The 10209-nt window shown below is 63.9% G+C and overlaps 2 protein-coding genes across 2 annotated transcripts in view; both read left to right on the forward strand.

Moving 5' to 3' along the window:
* Positions 1-3607, forward strand: part of LOC133223972 (regulation of nuclear pre-mRNA domain-containing protein 2-like) — a 16369-nt gene extending 12762 nt beyond the window's left edge. The window contains exons 10-11 of the mRNA XM_061375148.1: positions 395-598; positions 1026-3607. Coding sequence (XP_061231132.1) covers positions 395-598; positions 1026-3601 — 2780 coding nt within the window. The 3' untranslated portion in view covers positions 3602-3607. The remainder of the gene's footprint in view (positions 1-394; positions 599-1025) is intronic.
* A 1301-nt stretch (positions 3608-4908) lies between these two features.
* On the forward strand, positions 4909-9864 carry LOC133224054 (threonine--tRNA ligase, mitochondrial-like; the record flags this gene model as incomplete). Its single annotated transcript, XM_061375301.1, has 8 exons — positions 4909-5078; positions 5680-5797; positions 6560-6681; positions 7091-7208; positions 8222-8283; positions 8354-8432; positions 8886-9029; positions 9766-9864. Coding segments are annotated over 8 exons (912 nt in total), but the record flags the coding sequence as incomplete, so codon positions are not given.
* Positions 9865-10209: the final 345 nt, after the last annotated feature.

Here is a 10209-nt window from a genome sequence, read left to right on the forward strand (position 1 = left end):
CATCCTTGGAGGCTAAAGAGCATCCTTTGGGACTAAAGAGCATCCTCTGGGGCTAAAGAGCATCCTTTGGGGGTAAAGAGCATCCTTTGGGGGTAAAGAGCATCCTGTGGGGGTAAAGAGCATCCTGTGGGGGTAAAGAGCATCCTGTGGGGGTAAAGAGCATCCTGTGGGGCTAAAGAGCATCCTTTGGGGCTAAAGAGCATCCTGTGGGGCTAAAGAGCATCCTTTGGGGCTAAAGAGCATCCTTTGGGGCTAAAGAGCATCCTCTGGGGCTAAAGAGCATCCTTTGGGGCTAAAGAGCATCCTTTGGGGCTAAAGAGAATCCTTTGGGGGTAAAGATCATCCCCGGAGCCCCGAAGCGATGGAGCTGAGCGCGGTTTCCCTTCTCTCCTAGGTGTGAGTCCGGCTTCCAGGCCTTCCCCAGGCACCCCCACGAGCCCCACAGCTCTCAGCAGTGGCCTGAAGCCTCCAGCCCTGGGGCCCCCCTCTGCTCCTGCCAACCCCTTGGCCACCATCCTCTCCAAGGTGGAGATCACCCCGGAGAGCATTCTGTCCGCTCTGTCCAAAACGCAGCCGCAGACGGCGCCGGCGCTCCAAGGTACCGGGATCCAGAGGGGGAACTCCTGATATTGGGATCTAGGCTGTCCCTCGGTGGATCCCAATGAGTTCTCCCCTAGTGCATGCGGGATGGACCTGGGGGAATGGCTTCAGCCTTCCGGAGGTGGGATGTTAGGTTTAAGGTCCCTTCATCCCAAAGCATTCCATGATTTGTGGATGGCTCCATCCCTGTGCCATGACCCCGGTGCCATCCACAACCCCGAGGAGGGTTTTATGCCCCCCCCTTGTGCAATAGGGACCATGGCGACCGAGGCATCAGCGCAGTGCCGTTGGGATGGAGACCCCCACATCCCCCCCTATGGGCAAAGCCACTTCCAGGGCTTGGGATCGGGGAGTTCCTCTTGGGGAGGTGGGGTTTGTGCCTCTGTTTGTGCCCCAAGGCCTCAGCCTGGTTCTGCTCTCCCCAGGTTTATCCTCCCTGCTCCAGAGCGTGGCTGGGGGCTCCGGTCCAGCCAGCGAAGCCTCTTCCCAGAGCACCACGGCCTCTCCCGCCGGCACCACCATTCCCAGTGGGAAGGGCAGGAGCGCTGCTCCTCCCAGCACCCAGTCCTTCCTATCCAAAGGCTTCGGGTACTCCCCCAACTCCTCCAGCGCCGAGGTCTCCACCACCTCCGTTAACAAAGCCCCCGTCGGACCCCCCCAGGGGATCCCCTCTTTTAAGCCTCCGAGCAATTCCTTGGCCTTTCCCAGCTCCCACCCCCCGAGCCCCTCATCCCTGATCCCCACAGAAACCCCCCTGGCTCCAGGCTCCGAGCTTCCCAAGGCCAAGCTGGAAGCGGAGCCGCCTTCTCCCAGCCTGGAGATGAAGATCCACAACTTCCTCAAGGGAAACCCGGGTTTCAGCGGCCTCAACCTGAGCATCCCCATCCTCAGCAGCTTAGGGGCCAGCACGGCACCACCGGAGAGCCACGGGACCGACTTCCAACGGGCTCCCACCATGGAGAACGTGGACGGGACGCCGGTGCGGGATGAGCGGAGCGGGACCCCGACCCAGGATGAGATGATGGATAAACCCACTTCCAGCACTGTGGACACCATCTCCTTGCTCTCCAAGATCATGAGCCCGGGTTCTTCCACCCCTAGCAGCACCCGCTCCCCGTTACAGAGCCGGGAGGAGGGGTACCCCCAAGAGCTTCCCAGCGCCGTGCATCCCTACCGGCCCTTTGGGATGGGCAGGGAATCTCCGGGCGGGCTTTACAAGCAGCCTGGCGACAGCCTGGAGCTGCCTCCCTCCTTGCTGGATTCCTCTCGGGATAAGTTCTATCCCGACGGCTCTTTCCAAGAGGACGAGGATTACCGCGACTTCGAGTACTCGGGGCCGCCGCCGTCGGCCATGCTCAACCTGGACAAGAAACCCACCAAATCCATCCTGAAATGCAGGAAGCTTCCCGAAGGCGCGGAATTCCAGCCCCTCCTGCCCGCCTACGCGCAGAGGGACTTTGGGGCCAAGGCCCCGTTCCCTCCTGCCGTGAGATCCATCCTGGAGCAGAGCGAGCCCTGCGACCCCTTGCCTGCGTCCCCAGGGCTCTATGGGAGCTACGGCCTCCGCGGTAGCGATTCCACCTCGGATGGATCCCATTCCCCCGGGAAGAACGACGCCTTCTCCAACCACAACGCCCTGCCCAAGGCCGTGGCGCATCCCAAGCCATTCCCAGACTCTCCCCATTCCCTTCCCCTCCGTTCCTTGTTCTCCTCCCAAACTCCCCTTCCCAACGTGGAGAAACCATTGCCTTCCCCCCTCTCCACCACGTCCACCATGGAATTCAAGACCATGCTCAAGAACGCCTCCCGCAAACCCTCGGAAGAGAAGCATTTCGCTGCCGTTCCCAAAGCCGAGAGCGGCGATCCCAAAGGCAAAGCCCAGGAGGAGCACTTCCGCATCGAGACGCGCGTCTCCTCCTCCTCCTCCTGCCTGGACTTAGCTGATAGCGGAGAGGAAAAGGGGGCTCCCATTGAAACCTTGGGGTACCACAACGCTTCCAACCGCGGGATGCCGGGAGAACCCATCCAGACGGTGGAATCCATCCGGGGTTTGGGCAAAGGGAGCAGAGGCCACGGACGGGAAGGGAGCAGGGGTTGGTTCGAGCTTAGCACCGGTGCTGCCGGCGCCTTCACCAACGGCCCCTCGGAGCATCCCGCTATGGCGGCGGCGTTCCCAGCATCCTACAAGGAGCACGTGGCCGCGCCGCCGCCGTTCCCGGATGGCGTCAACAACTTCCGGGGCAACAGCTTCCCCCCGGCCTTCGAGCATCGCTTGGCATCGGCACCGCCGCCGCCGCCGCCGCCTCCTCCTATGGAGCACGGGACTCCGTTCCCACGGGATCCAGGGCCCCCCCCCAAGGACCACGGCGCCTTATTCCCACGGGATCGCCTGCCGGCCGTGGATCACAGCAACCCCTTCGCCAAGGAAGCCTCGGCTCCGCTCGCGCTGCCCCCCCCCACTGTTGAGCACCCCAGCATCCCCTTCCCCGCCCCCCCTCCGCCCCCCGTTCCCGGGGAGCATCCCGGGGTCCCGTTCCCATCCCAGCCTCCGGCAGCCGCCGAGCACGGAGCCGCCTTCCCCGCGCCGCCGCCGCCGCCTCCACCCCCGGCTTTGGAGCACGGCTCCCTCCACCCAGGGACACTCAAGGAGCATTTCTCCAGCCACGGCCACGCCGCGGCCCGGGAAGCGCAGCCCCAAGGCCGGGATCTGGGCCCGGCTCCGTTATCCCGAGCTCGGGAGGCCGTGCCCATGACGCCCTTGGCCGGGGCAGGGGGAGCAGCAGCAGCAGCAGCAGCACCAAGGCCTTTGGGTCCCCCCCCACCAAGCACTGGGGGCCGCGGGGGGGTGCTGCTCCGGCCCCCCCGCACTGAGTTCAGGCCCAGGGAGCCCTTTGGGAGCAGAGACCCCTTCCATAGCCTCAAACGGCCACGACCCCCCTTTGGTAGGGGGGGGGCCCCATTCTTCACCCCCAAACGCCCCTTTTTCCCCCCCCGGTACTGAAGCAGCCGCCCTGAGCGCATCCCCCCCCCAATTCCCCCCACCCCAACCCCACCACGCGCTGGCCAGAGCAGCGCTTCCCACTTGGGATTTTTCCCCTCTGTTTTCCATTTTTTCCCCCTTTTTTTTTGTTCCTTTCCCCTCTAAATCCTCTAAATTAAATATTCTCTAATTTTATGCTTTTTTCTTTCCACTTTCCCTTCGGTTTTTGCCCCAAATTCCCCCCCCCCCCCGTTTGCTGCAGAACCAGCGCCCAGGAAAAGCCTTTTCCTGCCCCATCCCAAAGCACTGAAAACCATTAAAACGAATGCAAAAAAGAAAACCCAAAAAGGGGAAAAAGGATGAAAAAGAAGAAAAAAGGAAGGGTCCAACATTGCTGGAAGGCGGGGGGGGGAAAGGCCAAACCCTTCCCTTTATGATGCTGAGCTCCACTGGTTCAGCCCCCCCTATGGCACAAACAGCATCCGGCAGCGTTGGTCCCCCCCTCTTTGCCTTCGTACCTGGGGCTCTGAACACAAATCCCTTGGGAATCGCCCTCTGGATCCGCACGTGGATGGCGCCCCCCCTCTTTGCCCCCCCCCTCCCCCACGGCGGCTTTTATATGAAGTTGGGATTTTACTTGATTTTCTCTCGTTTTTGGGGTTGGTTTTTAGTTGCTAGAATCCATCGTTGCGGTTGATCAAGGTGTAGGGTTCAATATCCACATAAAGACTCCAAAACACCCCGAGGTGGCGGCTCCTTTTCTTTCACTCTGGGTTGGGGTGGGGAGGGTCCGGTTATCCCGTGGTTATCCCGTTGTTATCCCCGTTATCCCGTTTGTATCCATCCCCCCCCCCCATCCCTCCCCATGGTTCCGTCCGGTACCGCGGGGCCGCGCTAGGGGCGGGCGAATCCAATGCAGCCGGCGGGGGAGGACAAGAACAGAAGGCTGGGGCTCCGCCCCCTGTAGGCGGGGCTTGCGCGCTCTGACCACGCCCCTCAACGCGGATTGGTCGATGCCTCCTGGGCGGGGCTTGAGGCGTGCGTCCCTCGATGACGTCTTAGCGCGGCGACGGAAGGAGCGGAGCGTGACGTCATGACGCGTGCGCACAGGGCGCTGCTGCTCGCGGGAGCCCCGCGCCGGTACCGGGTGCGCCCCTCCCCCCCCCCTTTACCGGGACCGCCCCACCCCCACCCACAGGGACCCCTCCCCCACCCCTTGAACCCGCCCCCTTCCTCCCCCCGTGACCTTTGCCCCCTGTTCCCAGGTCTCCGGGCCCGATCCTGACCGGTTCCGGTTGTTCCAACGGCTCCGCCAGGATGGGAACGACGGCAACGGGAGCACCGGAAGCGGGACCGGGAGCACCGGAAGCGGGACCGGGAGCACCGGAAGCGGCCGCCCCGTCCCCGGCGCCCCCATCCGCATCGCGCTGCCCGGGGGCCGCCTCCTGCCCGGCCGGGCCCTGCAGACCACGCCCTACATGGTGGCGGAGCAGCTCGGGTGCGGCCCCATAGGGACCCATAGAGACCCCATAGAGACCCATAGGGACCCATAGGGATCCATAGGGACCCATAGAGAACTATAGAGACCCCATAGGGACCCATAGAGACCCGTAGGGATCCCATAGAGACCCATAGAAACCCATAGAGACCCCATAGAGCCTCATAGAGACCCTATAGAGACCCCATAGAGACACTATAGAGACCCATAGACACTCTTAGGAATCCCATAGAGACACACAGAGAACTATAGAGATCCTACAGGGACCCATGGAGACCCATAGAGACCCCATAGAGCCTCATAGAGACCCCATAGGCACCCATAGGAACCCCATAGAGACCCATAGGGACCCCACAGAGACCTATAGGGACCCCATAGAGACCCATAGGGACACATAGAGACCCATGGAGACCCCATAGAGACCCATAAAGACCCCATAGGGACACATAGAGACCTATAGAGACCCATAGGGACCCATGGGGACCCATAGAGAACATATAGCGACCCATAGGGACCCCACAGAGACCCATAGAGACCCCATAGATCCCCATAGAAACCCCATAGAGCCCCACAGCGCCCCCCCTGTGCCCGTGTCCCGCAGGGCGGCGGAGGCGGCGCTCGTGGCGCGCGTGAACGGGGCCCTGCAGGACCTGGAGCAGCCGCTGGAGGGCGACAGCGACCTGGAGCTGCTGGACTTCAGCTCGGCCGAGGGGCGGGAGGTGGGGGGGGCGTGCCCCACAGCGCCCCCTTTGCCCCACAGCGCCCCCTTGTGCCCCACATCCCTCCCTGTGCCCCACAGCGCCCCCTTGTGCCCCACAGCGCCCCCTTGTGCCCCCCTCACCCTGTGCCCCACATCCCTCTTGTGCCCCACAGCGCCCCCTTGTGCCCCACATCCCTTGTGCCCCACAGCGCCCCCTTGTGCCCCACAGCGCCCCCTCTGCCCCACATCCCTCGTGCCCCCATACCCTGTGCCCCACATCCCTCTTGTGCCCCACAGCGCCCCCTTGTGCCCCACATCCCTCCCCGTGCCCCACATCCCTCTTGTGCCCCACAGTGCCCCATTGTGCCCCACATCCCCTCTTTGTGCCCCACATCCCTCTTGTGCCCCACAGCGCCCCCTTTGCCCCACATCACCCTCTGCCCCACATCCCTCCCTGTGCCCCACATCCCTCCCTGTGCCCCACATCCCTCTTGTGCCCCACATCCCTCCCTGTGCCCCACAGCGCCCCCTTGTGCCCCCATCACCCTCTGCCCCACCCATCCTCTGTGCCCCACAGCGCCCCCTTGTGCCCCACATCCCTCCCTGTGTCCCCATCATCCTGTGCCCCACATACCTCTTGTGCCCTACATCCCTTGCGCCCCACATCCCCCCATTGTGCCCCACATCCCCCCCTGTGCCCTTCATCCCCTGTGCCCCACATCCCCTGTACCCCACCCCCCCATTGCACCCCATAACCCCCATTGCCCCCCGTTCCCCCCAGGCCTTCTGGCGCTCGGGAGCCTTCGTGCTGGGGGCGGTGCTGGAGCAGTTCTATGGGGCCACGTTCTGCCGGGCCAGCGCCACCGAGGACGGCTTCCACTGCGACGTGCACATGGGCGACCGGTACGAGGGGAGCCCCCATAGCCCCCTATGGGGCTGCCCCACACATCCCAACGTGTTTGAAGCCCCCCCCATAGCCCCCCCATAGCCCCCCCATAGCCCCCCCATATCCCGCTATGGGGCTGCCCCACACATCCCAACGTGTTTGAAGCCCCCCCCATAGCCCCCCCATATCCCCCCCATATCCCGCTATGGGGCTGCCCCACACATCCCAACGTGTCCAAAGCCCCCCCATATCCCCCCCATAGCCCCCCCATAGCCCCCCCCATATCCCCGCCATAGCCCGGTATGGGGCTGCCCCACACATCCCAATGTGTCCGAAGCACCCCCCATATCCCCCCCATAGCCCCCCCATAGCCCCCCCATATCCCCCCCATATCCCGCTATGGGGCTGCCCCACACATCCCCCCAGGACTGTGCCCCGCGGGGACCTGCAGGCCCTGGAGGGGGCTTGCGCCGCCTTCGCCCGGGCCCGGCACCGCTTCGAGCGCTTGGAGGCACCGAGGGAGCGGCTCCGGGAGCTGCTGGAGGTGAGGAACGGGGGGGAACTGGGGGGAACTGGGGGGAACTGGGACCGGTGTCACTGGTACCGGTGTCAATGGGACCGGTGTCAATGGGACCGGTGTCACTGGTACTGGTGTCACTGGTACTGGAGTCACTGGTACCGGTGTCACTGGTACTGGTGTCACTGGTACTGGTGTCACTGGTACTGGTGTCACTGGTACTGGTGTCACTGGTACTGGTGTCACTGGGACTGGTGTCACTGGTACTGGTGTCACTGGTACTGGTGTCACTGGTGTCACTGGTACTGGTGACACTGGTACTGGAGTCACTGGCTCCTGGTGTCACTGTTGCCAGTGTCAGTGGTGCCGGTGTCACTGGTTCCTGGTGTCACTGGTGCTGGTGTCGTCACTGGTGCTGGTGTCACTGGTACCGGTGTCAATGGGACCGGTGTCACTGGTACCGGTGTCACTGGTACTGGTGTCACTGGTACTGGTGTCACTGGTACTGGTGTCAGTGGTACTGGTGTCACTGGTACCGGTGTCACTGGTACTGGTGTCACTGGTACTGGTGTCACTGGTACCGGTGTCACTGGTACCGGTGTCACTGGTACCGGTGTCACTGGTACTGGTGTCACTGGTACTGGTGTCACTGGTACTGGTGTCACTGGTACTGGAGTCACTGGTACCGGTGTCACTGGTACTGGTGTCACTGGTACTGGTGTCACTGGTACTGGTGTCAGTGGTACCGGTGTCACTGGTACCGGTGTCACTGGTACTGGTGTTACTGGTACTGGTGTCACTGGTACTGGTGTCAGTGGTACTGGAGTCACTGGTAGGTGTACTGGTACTGGTGTCACTGGTACTGGTGTCACTGGTACTGGTGTCAGTGGTACCGGTGTCACTGGTACCGGTGTCACTGGTACTGGTGTTACTGGTACTGGTGTCACTGGTACTGGTGTCAGTGGTACTGGAGTCACTGGTACCGGTGTCACTGGTACTGGTGTCACTGGTACCGGTGTCAGTGCCCCCCTGCCCCCCAGCACAACCGGTTCCAGCTGCAGGAGCTCGAGGCGCTCCCGGCCCCCGTGGCCTCTCTCTACAGGTGAGCGCGGGATCTGTGGGGCAGGGGGGGCCCTGCCCGCGCCCCCTCCCAGCCTCTGCTCCCCCCCCAGGTGTGGGTCCCAGCTCCAGCTCTGCCGCGGGCCCCTCCTGCGGCACACGGGGCTCATCGGGGCCCTGCGCGTCCTCTCGGTACGGTTGGTGTGGGGCAGGGCTATGGGGGGGGCTATGGGGCAGGCTATGGGGCAGGCTATGGGGCAGGGCTATGGGGCAGGCTATGGGGCAGGCTATGGGGCAGGCTATGGGGCAGGCTATGGGGCAGGCTATGGGGCAGGCTATGGGGCAGGCTATGGGGCAGGCTATGGGCAGGCTATGGGGCAGGCTATGGGGCAGGCTATGGGGCAGGCTATGGGGCAGGCTATGGGGCAGGGCTATGGGGCAGGCTATGGGGCAGGCTATGGGGCAGGCTATGGGGCAGGCTATGGGGCAGGCTATGGGGCAGGCTATGGGGCAGGCTATGGGGCAGGCTATGGGGCAGGCTATGGGGCAGGCTATGGGGCAGGCTATGGGGCAGGCTATGGGGCAGGCTATGGGGCAGTGCTATGGGTCAGGCTGTGTCTCAGGACTCCGTGGGTCTCCCCCCAGAGCTCCGCTGCGCTGTGGCAGGGGCTGGGCTCGGGCTCCCTCCAGCGCGTGGCCGCCGTCGCCTTCCCCAGTGCCCAGGAGCTGGCCCGGTGGCAGCGGGCGCAGGAGGAGGCGGCGCTGAGGGATCATCGGCGCCTCGGCAGGGTCAGCGCCGGAGCCCCCCCAGTGACCCCCCAGTGACACCCCCCCACTGCCCCCCCAGTGATACCCCCCCATTGACACCCCCTCATTGACACCCCCATTGATACCCCCCCATTGACTCCCCTGCAGTGACACCCCCCCAGTGACACCCCCCCAGTGACAGCCCCCCATTGACACCCCCATTGACCCCCATTGACACCCCCATGAGCCCCCCATTGACACCCCATTGACCCCCCCATTGACACCCCCATGAACCCCCCATTGACACCCCCGGGACCCCCCCATTGACACCCCCATCAGCCCCCATTGACACCCCCATTGACACCCCCATTGACACCCCCATTGACACCCCCATTAACACCCCATTGACACCCCCATTGACCCACTGCCCCCCCATTGACACCCCCCCACTGGCCCCCCATTGACCCCCCACTGCCCCCCCATTGATCCCCCCATTGACACCCCCATTGACACCCCCCCATTGACACCCCCACACCCCCCCATTGGGACCCCCAATGACACCCTCCCACTGCCCCCCCATTGACACCCCCCCACTGGCCCCCCAGTGATACCCCCCCATTGACACCCCCCCACTGCCCCCCCATTGACACCCCCCCACTACCCCCCCATTGATACCCCCCCATTGACACCCCCATTGACACCCCCCCACTGCGCCCCCATTGACACCCCCCATTGTCCCCCCCTCAGTGCCCCCCCATTGTCCCCCCTGTCCCCCCAGGAGCAGGAGCTCTTCTTCTTCCACCAGCTCAGTCCCGGCAGTTGTTTCTTCCTGCCCCGCGGGGCCCACATCTACAACGCGCTCGTGGACTTCATCCGGGTACGGAACCCCCCTCGGGACCCCCCCTCGGGACCCCCCACTGCACCCCAGTGCACCCATCCCCACTGCACCCATCCCCATGGCACCCATCCCCACTGCACCCATCCCCATGGCACCCATCCCCACTGCTCCCATCCCAATTGCACCCCATTGTACCCATCCCCATTGCACCCCACTGTAACCATCCCCATTGTATCCATCTCCATGGCACCCCACTGCACCCCACTGCACCCCATTGTACCCATCCCCACTGCACCCCACTGCTCCCATCCCCATTGCACCCATCCGCACTGCACCCATCCCCATTGCACCCCACTGCACCCATCCCCACTGCACCCATCCCCA

The sequence above is a fragment of the Neopsephotus bourkii genome, unplaced genomic scaffold, assembly GCF_033783945.1.
Source record: "Neopsephotus bourkii isolate Nb327-2 ecotype Australia unplaced genomic scaffold, CSIRO-AGI_Nbou_v1 NB_1660, whole genome shotgun sequence".
Taxonomy (NCBI): domain Eukaryota; kingdom Metazoa; phylum Chordata; class Aves; order Psittaciformes; family Psittacidae; genus Neopsephotus; species Neopsephotus bourkii.